Source organism: Pteropus medius, unplaced genomic scaffold (assembly GCF_902729225.1).
Source record: "Pteropus medius unplaced genomic scaffold, Ma_sr-lr_union100, whole genome shotgun sequence".
NCBI classification, from domain to species: domain Eukaryota; kingdom Metazoa; phylum Chordata; class Mammalia; order Chiroptera; family Pteropodidae; genus Pteropus; species Pteropus medius.
The window spans coordinates 7,604,657-7,626,695 of NW_024344371.1; the positions used below are offsets into that span (position 1 = coordinate 7,604,657).

The window sequence follows — 22,039 nt, forward strand, 5'->3', positions numbered from 1 at the left end:
GTTAACGAAGCAAACTAAACCCATGTTTACTTTAGGCTAATTTGGCTTTATCCTAGGAATACATCTTTTAGCCTTTATTTTAATTCAGTAAGAAAGTATAGTTTTCTTTTTTGAAATATCTCTGTCATTAATGGGGATATACCTGTATTTTAGGGGATTCTAATAGCCTATTTACTGAAGAATGTATGATTTTAAAACTTAATTCAGAATTTTTTAAAGTTAACCACATTATTTTATTTTTATTTATTTTGGGTAAGGATTATGTCTTTTCATAAGTTTAAGTGATTGTTAAGAGGCTTGAAGCAAATTATGACTACTGATGTCAGATTAATAGCCTCTAAAAATGCAAAGTAGTAAACATTTCTAGTTGGAGTTTAGCTTAAAAGTTTCTCTTATAAAATTTTATAATGGACTACTATGATAGGCTCTTATAAATTACACAATTTCAACTAGACTTGCTCATCAGGGAATAAAAAGAACAAGAAAGAGAAAACAACTATTTAAAAAGTGTAAGACACCTCCTTCTCAGTTAATGAATTTGGACCTCTAGAATGAATATGTGACGGGAAACCTGAATCTGCAGTTCCCGTCAGTCAGTGTCATTCCCTTTGGGTTTATTGTTTTGAAATACTCTTGGTCAAGCCGGATCATTCATCTAAGGCTTATCCCAAGGAAAGGCAGTCTGTTTCAAAAGTAGAGAAAAAACTGACTCTGTTCGACTTACTGATGAATGACAAAATACTGTGCTTTATAGGTGATTTGGGAGCCTATCAAAGGTAATTTTTATTATATGTGATTTTTGTCTCAGGTGCTCACTTGGATACTTACTTAAGATACAACTCTACTTGAGTGCCTCAAATTTAAACTCATGCCTTTGGTCTAACTTTTCAAATAATCATATGACAACAAAACAGTCTTCTCTTTAATGAAAGTAAAACTTTGTGTCATGTCATTGTTTGTTTATTTCAGGCCGATTTGGAGCAATACAAAAAAGCTTTAACTGATGCAGGATGCGACCTTAATCCTTTACAATATATCAAACAGTGGAAGTAAGTTTTATTTTTTTTGTGTTATTTTTATCATTTAAGAGAGTGCAATGGAAGTTGAGTTTCCAAGAAAATGGGAATGTTACTAAGAAAACTGAACAGTGCCTTGGTATTTTTCTTTATTTAATGATATAAATATTCTTATCTGGCCCATCCTATCCACGACTTAAAATTACATAAAATAGTGATGACTTTCTTTCCTAGACATGTTTATATTTTCTTCTGATAAGTTGAGAAAGTCAAAGAGTGAAGTTTTGGTTCAAAAGTCTCAAAAACATTAAAAGAAAATTTCAGTTTCAATAATCAGAGAAATGAAGATTAACATAATGCAAAGATTTAGAAAATATGGTGCCACGGTTACAAGCAAATTAATTGGTGCATTTATACTCCGCTATTAGAATTATAAATTGCTGCAAGTTTGCTAGATGGTATAAAAAGTTGCTTCTTTTTTTAGTAAAATGCCTATGACCTAGCACTTCTAAGGATTCATCCCAAAGAAGTAATTGAAGTTGTAAAATCTTAGAAGCAATTGTAATAATGAAATTTTGAGAACCAACGTAAATTTCCAACAATAGGATTGGTAAATGAATTATGACATTTCCGTAAGATAGGATACAATTGAATTATTTAAAATATTGTAGAAGACTTATTTAATGACATCGGGAAATGTTCATATTATAAAGTGAAAGGTAGTTTACTACACTGTTCCTTGAATTGTTTGATAAATATTTCCTTTGTCTCTGCCGAGGGACTTTACTGTTCTAGACATCGAGAATATCATAGTAAACATGCTATGGAAGGCCCCTACTCTCATTGAATTTCCATTCATGTTGTGGGAACAGTAAAACAGCAGATAAGCTAACAAATGAGCAGAATGATGTTAAACTGTATTAACTGATATAAAGCAAATAAAACTAAGTGATAATGTCTTAACTTGGAGTTGGTAGTTAAATTTGTTGAGATAAGGAAAGTCTATGGATAGGTGATATTCGAGCCAAAACTTAGATGACATTTTTTACACTATGATCCCTCTTATCTCTTCATCTGTGTGTGTAAATGCTGTACACCTAAATGTTAACAGTGACTAACTTTGATAGAATTTTTCTTTTTGAATACTTACCTTTATTTTCCAAATTTTCTACAAATATTACCTTCAAAATAGTTCTTAAAATAATTGTTTTAAGACTACAAGATTGAATATGCTATTTCAAAAACTAGGCATAGCTAGAGAAATATGCCAAGTTGTTAACAGTGGTTATCTCTGAGTTGTGAGTTTATGTGTGGTTTTTTTATTATCTTTACTTTTGTTTTTATCAAATTTTCTTTTATTTGACAGTGTTCTTATCATTAAAAAAAAAATTCCACAAACCTTTAAAAAGAGAAACTGAAAACTGTCTTTTCTAATTTTTTTAATATATACACGTCCACATTTGACTGGGTGGCATATGTCACAGTGTTTTAATTACGATTTAATTAATAATCAAACATTTGGTGTTATAAGCGGAAAGACAGTCTTGGGCATCATTTTCTATGGTTACAAAATTTTTAATTTCTAATTTGTAATTTTTTTTCCAATTATGAGTTATAGCAGTTTATTGAAGAAAAATTTAGAAAACTCAAGTATAAAGTAAAAAAAATGTTACGTTCAACATTTCTTGTAATACTGGTTTGGTGATAATGAACTCTTTTAACTTGTTCTTGTCTGGAAAACTCTATCTCACCCTCAGTTCTAAATAATAGCCTTATTGGGTAGCGTAATCTTGGTTGTAGATCCTTGCTGTTCATCACTTTGAATATTTGTGCCAATCCCTTCTGGCCTGCAAAGTTCCTGTTGAAAATTTGGCTGACAGTCTTATGGGAGCTCCCTTGTAGATACTAAGTGCTTTTCTCTTGCTGCTTTTAAGCTTCTCTCTTTGTCTTTAACCTTTGGCATTTTAATTATGATGTGTCTTGGTGTGAACTTCTTTGGGTTCATCTTGTTTGAGACTGTGCTTCCTGGACGTCTATGTCTATTTCCTTCATCTGCTTAAAGAAGTTTTCAATCTTTATTTCTTCCCTTGCTCTCTCTTCTCCTTCTGGTAAGCCTATAATGCGAATGTTGTTATGCTCGATGTCCCAGAGGTCCCTTAAACTATCCTCATTTTTTTAATTCTTTTTTTCTTTTTTTCTGTTCTGATTGGGTGTTTTCTGCTACCTTGTCTTCCATGGTCACTGATTTGAACCTCTGCTTCACCTAGTCTGCTGTTAATTCCCTCTAATGTATTATTCCTTTCAGTCATTGTATTCTTCGTTTCTGACGTTCTTTTTTATGGTTCTGTCTCTTTGTGTATGTTCTCATCTATTCTTCCCCTAAGTTCATTGAGTGTCTTTATAACGAGTGTTTTGAACTCTTTATTTTATAGATTGCTTGCCTCCATTTTCTTTAGTTCCTTTTCTGGAGTTTTGTCCCGTTCTTTCATGTAGGACGTGTTTTCTTTATTTCCTCATTTTGGCTGCCTCCCTATGTTTGTTTCTTTGTATTAGTTCAAACTACTGTGTCTCACAATCTTGGCAGGGTGGCCTTAATTAGTAGGTGTCCTGTGGGGCCCAGTGGCACACAGTCTTTCTGTTCACCTGAGTCAGATGCTCCAGGTGTGTCCTTTATGTAGGTCGTGTGTACCCTCCTATTGTAACTGAGCCTTGATTACCATTGGCACTTCCCTGAGTGGGATTGACCCTCAGGCTGACTGGCTGTGAGGACCCTCATGGCCATGACAACAGAAGATGGGTTGTTGTGTGGGGGCTGACTCCATGGAGCAGTATTCACCATAGTGGGGCTCTGGTGCCTGCCGAGTCCACCCTTTGGGTGTGTCATTTGTAGAGCTAATTGGGTGGTGCTCTGGTGTGGTCTGAAGCTGGCCACCAGGTGTGTTGGTTCTGGGGCTTGTTGGGATAGGCTCCAGTGCAGGCCCAGGTTAGCTGCTACCAGGGGCCACCTGCTAGGAACTACAAAGTGATCTGCGGTTGGTAGCCATCTATGCAGTGTTTGGAGGCTCCTAGAAGTGGCTATGAGGTGAACTGAGGCCTGCTGCCACTAGTGCCTCAGGCCACTTAGCAAGAAGTACAGGGTATACCTCTCCTTGTTTGCAGTTTGTGGACCTTTCAGAGATTTTAGGAAAGTCTGCAGCATGGGCCAAGGCTGGCAGCTATGTGGAACAGCCGCTGAAAGAGGTTCAGGCTGATACTCAATTTGGGTGGGGCTTGTTCTCAGGGAACCACCAGAGTGGGGCAAGCAGGTATAACCAAGTTGGTGGAGACTCAGATATGGTGCCTGCCTGCGCCTGTCAGCTGTGGCTGTGTCAGGGGAGGGCTCAACAAAGGAACAATGGCTCCTGCCAGCACTTCTCTCTGGGAGAGAGCTGCCCCTCTAGCCCTCGCTCTGAAACCAGACAATTCAATTCCTCCTCATATGTCCCCAGCGCTTTTTAAGCTACTCTCTCTTCTCTGGAGTTTAGGGTGAATATGAGCAAGTGAGTCTGTGCTTGATCTCTTTTAGAGTCTACAGCAGCCCTTTATCTTACCTGGACGGAATCCCCACTGATTTTCACAGCCAGATGTTGTGGAGACTTCTCCTCCTGGCACTGGTGTTCTAGGCTGGGGAGCCCAGTGCAGGGTTGCGACCCTCGCTCCTCAGGGAATTCTCGGCCAATATCCCTCCCAATTCTCATGTGGGTGTAAGACCCCTTTTTGCATCTCTGCCCTTCCTACCAATCTTGATGTGGTTTCTTCTTTATATCCTTAGTTATAGCAGTTCTGTTCCGCTAGTCTTCAGATGGTTCTCAGTGATGATTCTGTAATTTAGTTTTAATTTTGATGTCATGGGAGGAGTGAGCACAGTGTTTACCTACTCGCTGTCTTGATATAGTTCTTTGTGTATTCTAGTTTTCCAATAACTTTCATTGTACTGGTTTTCATTGTGTTAAATAGTCTTCAATGGTAGTATTTAGTGTTTGCATAATATTCAGCCATATAAATGTGCTATTTAATTATCCCTTCTTGTTATTTAGATACAGTCATTTCTAGTGAAATAGAAATTTTTGGTAAAGGCAGAAATTCTAGTCTACTGCTGAAAACAATTGATTTTACATCCTTTCTGAACAAAATTGTGATTTTTGTGTTTGGAATTTCTCTAATGGTACCAGTAGATTTTTGCCAGATTGAAATGGAATGTTTTTAGCATTTCAGCTACCACATCTTAGTCCCTTTTTTTTGATTCTCATAAGATTTTCTTGTTTTTAAGTAGACTTTTTACTTACAAAAGTATTTGAAATAAGAATCATTATTTAAAAAGTAATGATTCACATAAAAAATGTTTATGGTATGCTACTAAAATATGTTATAGAAAAGTATGTACAATATTTTAATTTTGTTTTAAAAGTATATCTGTGTTATATATGCATATGACCAAAGATGAAAATATACACAAAAATCAGTCATTATCTCAAAGCAGAGTTCTTCTGGAAGCATTCTGTTTTCTGGATTCTCTAGTGAATGTATTCCCAGAAGGAAAATTTTTTTAAAGAACATCGAAATGCCATCTTTTTCTCCATTCTTCAAAAATTTTGTAGTTAAAAGAGATTCTGGACATTTAGAAAAGCTTGAAAATAAATGACCATATGCATTTAAGTATAAAAGTGTATGGTGTAGGATATAGCTAAAAGGAAAAAACATTGGGTAGTAGAATTGGAATACTGTTAATGAATAGTTTTAGTCTTAACAGAAAGTGTACGATTTCTGTTGGAGAAGAGGTAATAAGTTTATACCTCCCAAAGGACAGCATGAACAAAGGCATGTCTCTGGGAATGAAAGAATAGGGAATATGGGGAACAGTAAAGAGTCTAAACTTAATCAGTACATGATTACGGCTGCAAGTCTGTTTCATGTTAATGATTGGATAGAAACAAAGGAAAAGAAGAAAAATCATGAAGTTTAGAGAATTAATGCATTGCTTTTTAAAGAATCGCAGTGTTTCAGTACTGTAAGTATACTGTATTTGGGCATTATTCTACATGGTTACAAGTTATATAATCTAGGTTTATATAATTGTTTCTGTGCTAATTGTACTAAAACATTGTATTATATGAGTTGAAAATTCATTTCTTTTCAGAAAATATCTGCCTAGTAAATATTAAAGTTAGTTAATAGATAATTTAATACCATGATACTGAATAACCAGCTTTTAAATATAATTTCCTTATTTCATAGAGCTTTTGCCAAGATGGCCTCAGCTCCTGCCAGCTATGGCAACACTACCACTAAACCAATGGGGTAAGTATTTTCAAATAATTCTGATTGGGTAAGTCTGGTACTCCAGACGATAATTAGATTTTCATGCCTTAAAAACACACTGACACTTTGAGTGCTGAATATTTTCATTGTGATACAGAATAAATGTCAACATGCCTTTGGCTTCCTTAGTTTAAATTCTCATTTTAAAATATAAGTTAATATTTTTTAGATGTATGAACTATTGGCTTCTTTTGCTTCCTCGTTCTTAAAACATTACAGTTTTCATTTGCAGAAAATATATGAAGGTTAAAGCTATTTTTACATCAGTTTTTACAACTCATATAGACTTAAAGCTAAGTAAGCACTCAGGCCCTAGCCTCAAGATAGACCCAGGCATATACCACTAAATAATAGGGAAGAAGTCCCCAGGATTGGTATGACTTCTGACTCCAGAGAATCCTATAAGTATGCATGATTTTCAAATTAAAATCAAAGGTAATTCTAACTACTCTTTTCCATACCATACTAGTTTCACATTCCTAGATTATTTTTTACAGTTTAGAACAAAAACATAGCCCAAAGGAAAATAAGTTTATCCTAGCCCCACCCTGAGCTACCAGTTTTAATGAAAGAATTTCCAAAAACAAAAGCACTTGGCCTAAGGCAGGACCTTGTAAGTGCCTGGCAAAATGAGTCCAGCTGGTCTCACCTTCAGTCTGTGCTCTGCAGGTTAACATACTCCCTCAGAGTTGCCTGGTGCCAGGGAATTGCCTGAGAACCATCTATTCCAGCAAAGATTATCTTCTGTTGTGTGTTAAAGAAAGGATTTCCATCTTGTCCATTTCCTCATTTCAGAGGGGAGTAGGGACAAGGTATGGAAAAGGAAAATATATTTAGAAAATTACTCTTCTGCATGTAATAAATAGACTGTCCAATTTTGTGTCTTAAACTCTTAATATTAAAAGCCTTTTAGATTTCTAATGGATTTTATAATTGATTATGATTAAATGTGTTACAAGAAAATTTTGGATGGTTCAAAAGATATCTCTAGCCTTCTGATATAATACAGGATTACTAGTCTGTCTCACAAAGCATCTTTTGATCCCAATTGAAAGACTATTTGAGCTACAAATATAGACCTAATATGGCAAGTCATTTGTGTTATTTTTGATGTTAAAAATTTAGACTAAATTTACTGTGTGTGTTGTGCTTCACATTTTTTATGATTGATTTTATGTATAGTGGGGGAGACAGTATACAGGGCAAGAGCAGATCTAGCAGCTATGATAAAGAGCATATGGTAACTTTTGACCTACTCATCAAACTTACAAGCATATATATTTTCAATGTTAGTGTGTTTTGAATTCCTAAAGCAACTTATATTAATTTACTATCTTTAATTTTATCGTTACAGAATTAAGGCAATCAGGAAAGCAGGCAATTCTCTTCAAATTATAATTTGCCTAAAAACTATAGCTAAGGATAAGCAATTAAAATATTTAGAGGGCAGCTCTTTATTTTTATATTTCATTAATAATTATAGACTAGTCAGAATATTTTATATTTTTTTATTGTTTAAAATTGCAGCAGCGATATTCTTGGAAGTGGAGATTCTCAGGTCACTTCTGTTTTAGTGAAAACAAACATGTTATATACAGAGAGTATCAGCATGTGGTGCATAATCAGGCAAATATATTATCTATAACATACTGGAGAGATGATTTATACTTCGTGTGATCCTGTTTTCCCTCTAGTCTCTTATCACGAGTCATGAATACAGGATCACAGTTTGTGATGGAAGGAGTGAAGAACCTGGTATTGAAACAGCAAGTAAGTACACTTGTTAGAAAACGTACTGGTAACTTTTAAGCATAAATGTTGACAGGTTGCTCAGCTAGAGCAACTTCTAGATATATTCAAGTTATAAATATTAGGAATAAAATAAAATCAGGGGTCTTTTTTGGTGTATTCAAGAATATATGGATATTTCTACATGTGTAGTTCAGAGCTCTGTCATTGCTAATTTTTTTTTAATTTGCTCATTTAGACTTTACCGACACATTTTCCTTTGACTACTGTCAGGTTTGTGAAAGTACATTAATTGAAAAAAATGAACTGAACCTAAACTACATAATGCATCCAATTTAAGTTTTAACATACATTAAGAGACTAAGCTAATGAATGTAATAGTCTCAAGGCCTGTGTAAATTAGAATAAATAAAATATTTAAAGTAAAATTTATTATTTGGGATAATGAAATAACTTGATTTCACACTTGCTTAGTTTTACACATAGGACATTTTTTAATGGTTTTTGTATTTCTCTTGTTTTTCTGTTATTCCAATGTATAAATATTCTGCTTCAGAGAGTCATCATTAATTGATTTGGTTCTTTTCAAACTGAATTTGTTTTTTACTTTCTATTATGGAAAGTTTCAAATATACAGTAGTGTATCAAACTCTCCTGAACCTTTCACCAAACTTTAACTCAAGATCTTATCATTCTTGTTTTATCTTCTCTACTATATTTTGTTATTTTTACTGAGATACTTTAAGGCAAACCTGAGACATAATATTTCACAAATATTCCAGTTTTTAATGAGAAGTATTTTAAAGGCCAAATTAAGAAAAGAGATGAAGTTAATTATCAGTTATTCGGATGTGAATATTAAGTCTTCACTTACTTGTTTTCAGAAAAAAAATAGATCTTATCTTTCTCTGAACTTCCATCATACTTTTGTCTTTATAATGTTTATATGTGATATTTTGTATTGACATTTTCATTTTGCTTTTTTTTCCCCAGTTTTATTGACATATAATGTTTTCCTTCTTGATACATTCCTTGAGGCAAGGAATTTTTTCCCCATTTTTGAATTTTCTATAGCATTTTGCATAATGTAGGTATTCTTTATTTGAATAAGCAAATAACTTTTTTTTTTATAAAAACCATGCAGTATTAATACACAACAGTGAAAAATCATAAATTGCTTTATCGGAAGATTGATTACTTCTCAAACTTTCTTTCAGATACATTCCAGACTGCATTATTTCCTAAGTAGTTGGGAATACTTTTAGCTTAATTGTCCTTCTTAGGAATTATTTTCACTCCCTTCCATTCGCCCTGTCTCTTGGCAAGGAGCTACTACTAAATACTCACTGCACTTTTACTGGTTCACAGTACTTTCTTGTCCATTTATCTTTGCTCTCTTGAGCTGAAAAAGGTGAAAAGGCACAAAAATAGGAAGCTGGGCACATTAGAGACCAACATACTGTTTATAGTTAAACCATTTACAGTTTATGTAACACCTCTTAAAAAATTACTCATGAAACTATTAAAGAACAGTAAGGCCGACTTTATTCAGGGAGACCATTGCAAAAGGTGTTGGGACCACTGCAGTGGGGTTTTGCAGTTGGAGAGAGATACTGGGCTCAACTCCAAATACATCAAGGAAAAGTGAGAATTTATAGCCAAGGAACAGGGTTGGGTCAGTGGATGGAAGAAAAGTAAACATCTGGGATAAAGGGGGATTCTGGCTAAATCAACCTCACAGGATTCTTGCTGAAGGCAGACCACTGTGGTCAGACATCACCTGAGGGATGGTAGAGAATGAGGAACCTGATCAGATATCAAGATTGAAGGATGATTAGATATCAAAAATTGGAGGGTGGGGGAATTTTAGCTAAACTGACTTAGCAGGATTCTTTCTAAGGTTGGAAAATGTAAAGACAGACACAGAAGTCCAAAAGTTGAGGCCTAGTTGAAAGAGAGCTCACATGAGCCTGAGCAGAATTTTGTCAAGGAGAGAATCTTTGTCACACCACTCTATTTATCATCAGCTATGGACAGGATGATTTTGTTGCATGAGACATAAGATAATGTCTGCCTTTTGCTAGATAGACTGGCTGTTGTGTAACCACATGTAGTTAAATTTATTTTTATGGAGAATTTCATATGTTTCTTAAGATGTCACTTTTAGAAGGGAATCCCAATAGTAAGAGTCCCTGAACAAAGTATTTCTTATTACAAATAAGTCATAACATTGAGAAATTACAGCCTTAAATCTTTGGAATGATCATATTTATTTTTTTAAGTTAGTATCTTATAGTCATGTATGTCCCCAAATGATGCTAGTAAGCATTCAACTTAAATATTTTATTGTGCTAACACAAAATTTTAAGTTCTTACAGAAATGAATTATCTTCTGTGACCTCAAATTGTTTTGCTTTTCTTAATATTAAATATAACAAAACTGCTTTGATATAGGCAGTTTTTCACTTATAAAAGTAAAACTTGAAATGATTGGTGGTTATCTCTATATAACATTTATGCCACCACTACTAGAAGATCCATGCCATTTTTAGGTGGATGTTAATAAGACTTTTTTAGGTTCAAATTAGAGGAAATATTTATTGATTTGGGGGTAGAGGTTACATCGTGAAGTAAAAATAAGTCATAAAACAGCAAGTCCGAGATGATCTTTTATTGTTTCAAAAAACAAGAAAAAAACAGATACTGAAAGATATGCACCTAAGTTTTAACTTTTTTTTTCTGGGTGAGTATGCATCTCAGCGTACTTCCATATGATAAACTCTTAGAATTGGATTATGGAATCACAAGGCTAAACATTTCTAATTATTCGTAATAAATATTGCCAAATTGCCCTCCAGAAAAGTTGTATCAATTTGCAGCGACTTATAGTTCCTGTTTCTCTACATCCTTCTCAAACCTCAATGCATGTGTTTGTAGTCTTTGTCAGTTCAATACTTTAAAGAGTCTCTTGTTCTAGAAATATTTAAACTAATAGAAATCCATTTTAATAGTTACATTGTCCCGGTGTTCTAAAACATAGAGGTACTGTGCGATTGGAGATCTGGGACAGTTTGAGAACTAAGAGGAAAGAGATGTCACAGAAGAGACTGCTAGAGATTAATTCTATCCGTTTCACGCAAAAGTCTGAGTAATTTATGCCTCTTAAATCTCTAAATATTGTTTTGGATTATTTTATCTGAATAAACGTTTGAAGCTATAAATAAAATAGAATAGGATGTCTCATGTTTCTTGGGCAGCTTAAGTTTTATGCATCATAAGTATGAGCTATCACATAAAACCATTTGAATGATATTCACAGATTTGGAATATATTTGTGAGGATAATTGTACAAGAATGTGATGATGAATAATGTAGCACAAAGTTGCATAATTTAAAAGTCTTCAGTTTCACTTTCCATTGCAAGTAGTGAAATTTCAGTAGATTAAAGACTTAAAAGATCTATTATGACCGTTATTATTATGATTTAAACAAGAAAACTTAAAAATAACTAGATGCAACAGGAAAATTTTGACATTGACCTGTATTAAGAAATTAGTGTTATTTTAGGTGTGGCAATAGTGTCTTTTTTTTTTTTTTTTAAGATCACTTACATTTTGGAGCTATGTACTGAAATATTTAGAGCTAAACTGATTTAATATTGGGAGCTTGTTTTAAAACAACTGAAGTGAGGAGTAGTAGGTGAGAGTATAGATGATATAAGATTTGCCATGAGTTGATAATTATTGAAGCCAGGTGATAAAGGAGTGAATATCTTTTATTGGGTTGATGTAATTCTGTTTCCTTGATTTTGCCATTAATATGCTATGATTTTGGAAAAAATGCCATTTTGTATATTTTTTATTTACTCATCTATGGATGCTGGATTCACCTATAAATTCATTACTCTCTTCACTGACAACTTTCCACACATCTATCATTAATACATCCCTCATTCTCAGTATATTTCCAGTGTCTGCGCACTTCATCTTATTCTTTATTTGGCTAATACAGTCTTCAAGATAAGCATTCTCTTCAAGGAATCAACATGCTGCTTTTTATTCCCTAGGGCTTTGATAATTAAGACAGCAGCAACCCTCATCCCAACCTCATTTCTGACTTCAGCATCAGTGTATCATCCCAGGGCTGCAGGGGAGTTAGAAATAGTCACCAGAGACCAGATCACAGTATAGGACAACAGGTGGCTAATTCTAAGAGAACTAGAAGAGGAAATAATTTTTAACTGTTTTGGGTAAAGGGTTGTCTTACTTTTCTAAGATTGTCTTTTTTTAATTTCTGTGTATATTTTAATTTTGTTTTTGAGCAATTAAACCATCCAAGATAAAATTAACATTGTTTTAAACTATTCCAGTGACTAAAATTACAAGACTATGGTCATAAAACCAGTAAGGGTTTTTAGAAATGGATTTCTCACTATATTTTTTCCTCCAGGTAAAATTCTAGTTCATGTATTGGAAATTTGAAAATTTTAGAAATAGTCGTTCTTAATTTAGGATATTCGTTATATGTAAAAGTTTAGTTACTGAGCTCTATACATTAATGTTTTTTATTTTACTTCTAAAACATCAGTTTCCAAAAACAGTGAAATATATGCCTGGGGATTTTTTCAACAATGGGTTTTTCATTTATGCCTCTTTTATTGAGGTACACAAATTTTTTGTGTTTCTAAAGATGAGTAAGGTCTATTTTTTGAAGAAAATTATATGTTTTTTTTTCTGATGTTTTCTCTCTCCTGGTGTGTTAGCTGCCACAGTTTAGTTCTTCAATCAATAAAAGTTGATTACTCTTATACATAAATTATTATTAATATAAAATTGACTTTTAGATGATTAACTCAATTCAAGCCTTCATTTAGGCCGAGAATACAAACTAGGTAGAGCATTAGTTGGTGACAGAGTGATCTTAGAGTTGTTTTCTGAAGTACTCTTTCTTCTACCTTTAAAGACATGTGTTTCCTTTACCATTCTCTACATTTGAAGTTTTCCTTAATCTGTGACAGTGTATGAATAATGTATGGGACAGCAGTGATAGATGATTCTTTCGGTGTTATCTGGTTGTAAAGACCAGACAACAACAAAGAACTGTCTCTGGGTTCATGAACTTTTGAACTATTCTGCTAGAAAGAAATTTTTCTTAGGTTATTTAATGACCTATTCAGTGTCAGGCTTGTCTTTAGATGTAGCTGAGCCATAAAGTACAATGTAAAATTTAATTGTATCTTTTAGCAAAATCTTATTTATATACTAAATGAAGATTTACAATGAGACATTGGTATAGTTAAATTTCTCATTTTCACAAATATAAAAAATATGGTTTGTGGCTTTATCATTATAAAATCTTTTCTGAATTTTTCTCCATTGCACAGATCTAATAGTACAATTCATGTTTAACTGTATATAAATAGAGAAATGGCTATGAAATTATTTTTAGTAATATTTAGTAAATTTAATAAAATTTAGTAATATTTAGTAAATTTAGTAGTTTATATTATAATATCTTATAATGTTCTCTTGATCCAGGTGGTTTTTTTTTCTCGTTATGCAAAATACTTCATCTTCTGTTAATGTTGCTTGGAACAAATATATAACTATTAAAAACTATAAGTTTTAACTATTATAAGTTTTTTATTTTGGAGAAAACATCTTTATTGATTTAAATCTGCACCATTATTCTTCAGAGAAAGTCATGGGTTAGACTTAGTCTTACATGAACAGACTCAATTGTATTTGAAACAAAACTGAAAAGGTAAAATCTTGTGCTATCTTTTTTTTTTTTTTTTTTTAATTTTAAATAGTAGAATTCAAGAAGTACATTCAGTCAGCTTGAACATTTGGTCCTTGTGCTTACATTAAAAAGTTCCTGGCCAACACAGGTATCAGAGAATAATGAAATAGCTTTAATTTTACTTGTCTAAGATCATCTTAAAAGGCTTTAACTTGCCAATCCAGAGAAAGAAAAAGAAAAAATGCATATTTTCTGTCTGCAGCATTTTACTTCATGATAGTCCATTTTAATAACAACAAAAAAAAATATTTATGATCTAAGGAAAGTAAATCTTGCAAAATAGGAATGCATTATCTATAGTTATTTAAATAATCAGATTTATTGCCTTTGTTGTATGAAGGCTCCAAGATCCAAAATTAATTTTTCCAGACATCCTGTGCACAAAGGAAATATCATTTCAAAGTGAGCAGAATGCCATCCCAGTAGGAATGCACTTTGAATAGGAATCATAGTCATGTAGTAAATTTTCTGTATTTCATGTGTTATTTTCGAAATAATGATAAAAATCATCAGACTGAAATATAATAGCAATATTTCTTATCCCAAGGCGTGCATGTAAGCATGTCAAAAGGCAATCTTCTGTCAATACCAGTGTTACACATTTTATGTTCGAAGTGAAATTTGTTCTGTAAGAAGACAGTACAGTATGTCTGAAAATTTGGAATTTATCCCAGGCAAAATTAAAATGATCAGTAAATTTGTATGTATTCATTTTTTAAAGAGCACAAGTATCTTTTTGGCTTAGAAGAATATATATTAGAAATTGAAGAACTCTGTTAGGTCATTTAATCTCATACATTTTCACAAACTTTAAGTTACTCTGTTTTTAAAGAATTCGCAGAAAGGAAGTGAAGTAAACAATTGGAATCTAATGTGATCAAAACAAAAGCTTGCAATTACTAGTATTTAAAAGCGAACATCCAACAAAGTAAAAAGCTCTAACATGTATTTGTGCTAAAATCTGAATACACCTACACATTAAAAGGACTTTTTGATTTAGAATTATATTTTCTTTGGAAATTTGAGTAGCGCCAAGGGCATTTGCACCTAAGACACCATTCACAGAATACTTAATCTTAGAATGTGTTTAACTGAAAGGTAAGCATACTTAACTGTACAATAATTAGGTTGTTTTGATAATAGAGAACTTTAGTTTGTTGTTATTTTGATATTTAACAAAATACTAATCTCTTCCACAGAATCTACCTGTTACTCGTATTTTAGACAATCTCATGGAGATGAAGTCAAACCCTGTGAGTAGCTTATAACATTATACTTGTAAATTCTGAAATGTATCAAACTGACTAAATGAAAGGCGATGAAATCCGAGTTTATTGTGGGCTTAATCACAGCAGACTACATGAGGGAAAGGAAAGAGCCCTTGTCCTCAGAGCCATTTTTAGCCATTATCACAGATAATGGGAATTGGTTTTCTCAGCTGCTACAACCATTCTAGCCAGTGTTCATCCAAATTAAATGTAGATTATATTCTATATGTATAATTAAATGAAAAATATGTTCTAAGGAGCAAGTTTCTGTAAATGAAAAAGACTAGTAAGCATCAGCTGGTATAATATAAAGAGTACCAGACTAATTTAATTTTCTGAAAATTAAATTAGAAAAGGACTACGTAGTGAAATTTTTAAGTGCACGCGTTCAGGTGGTACTAAATTCTTTTGGTCTGAAAAGTAAATTGAGAGAGATAAATTTTGGATGAACAGACAAATGAGTAAATATTGTTAGCATTTACTTCAAGAATGGGTTTTCAAGCTATCTGTTTACAATTCAAGAAAAGAATGTAAAAATTACCACAATCTGTTTCATAAAACAGCCCAGCTTGTTACTGTGGCAACTAGAGAGTGGTTATCATCACAACAGTCTGGAATTGAGAAAGGCAGCATGATCCTATTCCCAATAAAACCCTAGTCTGGGTTTATATAGATCATTATAGACTTGGCAGCACGGCTTAGGATCCTAGGCTAAGAAAGAGAGCGAGAACAGAATCTTCAGATTAATGTGTGATTTTTTTGTAATTGTTAAAAATGATTATAATAGTATTAAAGGAAATTAACAAACAATTTTAAACTCTGACCACATGAAAACGGATATAGTATAATAAATCATCCTCAAATGTGGCAATTATAGTTACAAAAGAAATGAGAATTGACAATCTAAAAAGAATTAAATTCTTTTATCTGGCAATTGATATAGAGAAAGTAGTATACAGTGTAGATAATAGACTTTATTACTATATCCTAGAATATATGAAGAAGGAACTCTCTTGAAAAGCCTGTGAAAAGTATACATTTATGACTAATTATTTTAGAGAATACTACTTCACAATAGGCAGTAAATATCTGGAAGATGGTATCCCAAACAATAATAAAGAATAAAAGTATAAATAAATGCAAATTTTTAGACAAATGCCACATCTACAAGAGCTTAAGGAAGTTTAGTATATTTTGTTACTATCCCTGACCTTGAAGTTGTGATGAATAATGACAGTAATAATAATAATACTAACATTTATTGCATACTTAGGTGCCAGGAACCATTCAAAACATTTATATATTATTTAATCCTTATTAGAGGCTTCCAAGAAAAATACTGTTTGATTATTCTCATTTTATAGATGAGAGAACTGTGGTATAATGAGGTCAATTAATTTGCTCAAGGACCCACAGCTAATAAATGGCAGAACTTGGCAAGCCACATTTTTTGCCACTATGTTGTATTGATTAAGAACCATAACATTCATGGAATCATAGAACTTTAGAGTTTAAGGAAACATTAGAAGTAATTTTAACAATGGGAGAGAGGAAACCAAGAAATGTTAAGTGACTTGTCCCAAGTCCACTATTTTAACACAAATCATATTGTATTATTGGAACTCAAAACCTACTATTTCTATATACCCGCCTGCTGCTCATAGACATGACTTCCACAAAAGTTTTCTCTGTAACAGACACTTGGGTCACTAAATTATAGGTCTCATTCAGATGTTTCTCCAAGTTGTTTAAATTCATTTATCAATTCTATTGACTTTCAATGTATAACTGAAAAAATATTACTACAGACATTTTTTATTTAGAAAAAGTAAGTTTTTTCTGCTTTGAAAGTATTTTCTTTCATCTACTAGATGAGGAAACTTAGACTTTCTCTGACCCCTTTTCTGTTTGTAGATAGATAAATTGATTTAGAGGCATTGAAGAGATTTGCAAAGTGTACTAAATTAGACCTGGCTAGTAATCTTGAATGTAATGTATCTCATCTCAAAGGCTTTAAAATGTTATAAGCTAATTCTAGGTTCATTCTTATCACTTACATTTGTTAATTGTTCTCCTTTGATTTATCTCCGAATAAATTGAAAGAAAGGGACTAACACAATATCAGATAGGTTTTGTCTTGCCTTGTAAATCTAACTGGTAGTGGTTTCCTAGAGCAAATGTTAAGGGATTCTGACACTACATTTGGGTTTCCTGAGAGTTCTGTGATTGGTTAGCACTGTCCACCGTTGAGTACAGGACTAGGTAGTGGCAAGACATGTAGTTTGCCATCGGTCCAGGTTTTGGTAGGGCCATCCACACTCCAGAAAAGGAGGAGTTCCTTTGGCTGATTGGGCTATGGAAGGAGAGGGAGGCATAGTTTAGGAAATGATTACATCATAAGCAGTAAAGCAGTACTTTCCAACTCCTTTAACATCAAGCAGCTGGTTTCCAGTTTAGAATAGAGGTCCCTTATCCACTGCTTCTAAAATCCAAAAAGGTCTGAAAACTAAAAGATTTTTGTATAACTCATTTGGTGGCAAAACCTAACCTTCAGTTGAGGTGCTTTACAGCTTTTATTTATCCCACTTCATGTTAATATTCATACATTTAGCTGCAGAAATATTAACATGTTAGACGATGGAGTACTGCCCACTGGGAGTGGTACATTATATATAGTTTATGCATGATATTACCTAAATTTTTTAATTCAAAATTCATCTAACTGCATATGTTTCTGTTAAGAGCGATTGTATTAGGTATTCTGTATATTCAATAAAATCATATACATATAAAGATAATAAAATTCAGAAAACAAAAATACTTAAGTACATTAGCTTATAAAACATATATTTTCAAAAAGCAGTATAGCATAGTGGTTAACTAGACTACCTGGGCTCAAATCCTGGAGTTAACATACTTACTAGTCATGTAAAGTTATATATCCTCTGTCTACCCTAGCTTGACCATCTGAAAAATAGGGATAACTACCTCATAGATGTTCCAGGAATTTAGTAATTTCATCTGAAGCACATAGAGTAATGCTTAACATGTAGAGAGTGCTCAGTAAATGGTGGCATTCTACCAAATCAGTATTTATTAAAATAAGCCAAACTGTAACTTTCTAAAGAGAAATGCCATAGTCGTGGTAAAATTCTTTTTTTTTTTTTGATAGGAAACAGATGACTATAGATATTTCGATCCCAAAATGCTACGGGGCAGTGACAGGTAAACAGTTTTTGTCTTGTTAATTTGTTGTTTCCCCACCCCTGCCAAGAATGGAAATAACTTAATTTTTATAAATTAATAACTGATTATTACTACAAATTCCAATTATATAGAAAACTGGTAAGTAAACAGTATGTATAATTTCATTACCTCAATATAACCAGTGGTAATTCTACTTAACATTTTGGTGCTTTTCCTTCCAAGTATATACACACAAAAACATAACTTTTAGGTGTTTTTTGTTTTTAGTGAAATGATGGCAGTATTACAAACTATCTGAGAGGAGAATTTGGATCTTATTGGATCAAATGAAAAGATGGGAGCTTTATGTTAGATACCAGTTTTGTTGGTTTTGTTTTTTATTTAAGTGGTCCATATAATTCAAGCTGCTATGGACTGCTGTAAATTCTTTATGGCAATGAAACATTCTACAAATAATTTCAATATTTTATGACAAAAATGTTGTGGTATTTACTTTATTATGGATATTAGTTTTCAAGATTTAATTCATGATGGTTTGAAAAATAGTCCGCAAGATACAGAGAAAGAATAAGTAGAATTAGAAGGGAAAAAGAAAACCTTGTAATGATTGGGTAAAGCTGGTTTCTTGCCTGTACCTTTGTTTGGGACCTTTAGGACTTTGTCTTTGCTTTACCCAGGCTTTCACATCTTTGTAGGTAGTCGGGATAGATAGATCTGAACACTAGATAATTGATAATAGATTGTTTTGGGTAATTTAAAAGGTTTTTTCTCTTCTGAACTTACTGGAAATACTACCAGAGTTGCATAAGAAGCCGTTGATAGCAGCTGCAACTGGCGAGAGAGAATTTGACAAAGAATAAATTATAGAAGGGAGAGAGAGAAGAGTGACAACTAATGGGTATTAGACACTGGTGATGGTTTTACAAATTATATATATATATAAAACCACTAGGTGTACACTTTAAAACAGTGGATTTTACAGCTTTTTTCCATCTTGATATTCTCCAGCTTAACATTTTTTCCTACCTTGCATTTGCATATAGCTAACAAGTAAATATATTTTGCTTCTTAAAAACTTAATGAGGAACTCTTAAACCTACTTGTAGTTTATGTGTGATAATGAGGAGGAATATTAGCATTGATAAGACAGAGGAGGTCAGAGTCATTTTTAATAGACTCATCCTTCTCCTGAGCTATCTCATTGCAATTAGATCTTGGTTATTAATAACTAGTAATACTGTGCTATTTAAGTCTTACCTCTCTTCATTCCATGTCTACTCTTAGAGGAACTTAAAGCACTCTGGAAGGAAGTTAAATCCTGACGAGATGTTCCAATCAGGAGGGCTTCTGGTCTCTTATGGACTACTCAGGCCATAGAAATAAGGAAAACATGCTAGAACAGTAGAATTGGCCTCTGAAAGATTAAGGAAGGTTAGAGTAGCTCTCTTCTCTTGGTTGAGATTTTCAAAAATCGCTTCTGAGGGAAAACCCAAGCTGTCTTTGTACAACCTATTTTAATACTCATATATATATATATGTGTGTGTGTATATCTATATCTATATCTATCTATCTATCTATCTATCTATCTATCTATATATATATATATATGACTCACAAAAGGTTTGAAAAATGTCTTTATTAAAAGACCTTTTCGACACCAAGGAAGTATTTTTAAAATATAAAGATATAAATAAATGTGTGATTTATATATGTAATATATATAAAGAAATAAGCTACAGCAAAATGCAGGTCCCTCCTTTCATCCCCTTTTTTTCCTAAATTGTGGTTATCCTTCTCATACATGTGTTCAGTTTTTTGTGTAGATACTCAAAAGCTATAATATCGAGTATGATGAAAATTTTACATCATTCACCACTAAAATATATACTTTTATCAACTCACCTTCTGCCCCAATTTTCACTCCTTATAGCCTGCTGCTCAGACTTTCCTTCTCCCTCTCAGTCTTCTCTTAGAATTTTATTTTAAAGTCAACAGATTGTCTCATTTCCTTTTAGACATGTACCTCTTCTGTCTTCTTCCGCTTCATCCCAGTTCATTAGCTGGCTACACAAAACTAAAGTACCCACCATCCAAGAAAGTGAAGGAGGAAGAATATTACATATATATCTAATAGCGTGTGTGTGCTTTTCCCATGCCTATTTTATCCACCAGAGAAGCCTTGGTGAAATTTTCAGTATGGTTTTTCTTTGTTACAGCTCAGTTCCAAGGAACAAAAATCCGTTCCAAGAGGTAAGTTTCATATAAAAATTCTCCGCTCCTGAAAAAGATGAAAAGGTGACCAAGTAGTCAATACCTTTGTCCTAAACATGGCTTTGTTATGATTTCGTTGTGGCAATCTTTGTTTTAAAAAATAATTCTTATCAACTATATTTTTTTGATTTATAAAGCTGCTTGTACTCAGAATTGCTGAAGCTTAAAATAACTGACATAAAATTAAGTAATTCACAGAAAAAGAAGTCTAAAATTGCAGTGAAAGTTTTCTGTGTGTAAAACTTCTAAAATTGGATTCCATACTTTTGTGAAGATATGACTATTTTCATTTGCAATACAAAGGAGTTTCACAATAAGAATACAGTAAAGAACATATTGGAAATTATATAAATGCTAGTTTTCTGGGTTTTTTTTTTTCTGCCTACAGTAAATAACTTCAAATTCAAAAATGCCTTTTGGAGAAAGCCCTTTGGATTTATTTGCAATTATTTATATGAATAATGAGGTTTATTTTCCTCTAAATGGTTGCTGAAAAATCTCTACCTCATTTACCACTAAGTGATTTACCATACACATTTACCTGAGTAATAGACATTAGGCATTACTCAATAGACAGTAGACACTTATAAATTATAAAGTAGCAATTTCACTTAGGTAAAAAAAAACTAGCTAGCAAAAGGTCATATCCTAAGTTGTGGAGTATGCTCCAGCCTAAAAACCATGATGCTTGCAAGTTAAAACAGTTTCAGCTATTTATTTTAACTTACCTATTTTGTCTGTTTGTATTTAGGCAATTGTTTTTGTGGTGGGAGGAGGCAACTACATTGAATATCAAAATCTTGTTGACTACATAAAGGTACATGCTGTCCTTTTTATTTTACCATTTGTTGTTTCTGTTGTTTTGTCTTTAAAATACTAGACTCTCCTGGTTCTTATGTAACCGTTTTTCTAGAGGTAGTTTAAAAATTCTGCTTACGGGGAAAATGCCCGTATGTTCATGTTCATTGTTTTTTTATTCCTGTCACATTCACTTCTGGCCTAAAATTGTACTTGATCTGGGAAATAATGTATCTTATTGATGTACTTTGCAGCTATTTACCCTAAATCGACTTTAAATGTTTAGAAACCTCAAGTAAGCTCCTCTTCCAAAAGAGTCTCCCTCGGTTAAATGGTTTACCAAACACATTTACCTGAGTAATAAGCACTTCTCTCCCACCCTGTTGACTAAATCAGCAACATACTTCTAACAAATTTAGAATGTCTGCTTTTTCAGCAAAACAAGAGCTTTAGAGGTATAGCAAATTAGCAGTGCAGTACTATTCAAAGCTGACAGCAGCAGAGAGTAACAGACAACTAAGCAGAAGGGTATGAAGGAAAGAGTGTAACTTGAAGAACAAAAACACCGT

General features: G+C 32.9%; 1 protein-coding gene across 3 annotated transcripts in view; it reads left to right on the forward strand.

Annotated features, from left to right (window-relative positions):
• Positions 1 to 22,039, forward strand: part of SCFD1 (sec1 family domain containing 1) — an 87,837-nt gene that overhangs the window by 58,322 nt on the left and 7,476 nt on the right. For all 3 annotated transcript variants that reach the window (XM_039870458.1, XM_039870459.1, XM_039870460.1), the window contains 7 exons: positions 970 to 1,049; positions 6,291 to 6,353; positions 8,069 to 8,144; positions 15,125 to 15,178; positions 18,366 to 18,418; positions 20,618 to 20,651; positions 21,424 to 21,489. In XM_039870458.1, the coding sequence (XP_039726392.1) occupies positions 970 to 1,049; positions 6,291 to 6,353; positions 8,069 to 8,144; positions 15,125 to 15,178; positions 18,366 to 18,418; positions 20,618 to 20,651; positions 21,424 to 21,489 (426 nt within the window). The remainder of the gene's footprint in view (positions 1 to 969; positions 1,050 to 6,290; positions 6,354 to 8,068; positions 8,145 to 15,124; positions 15,179 to 18,365; positions 18,419 to 20,617; positions 20,652 to 21,423; positions 21,490 to 22,039) is intronic.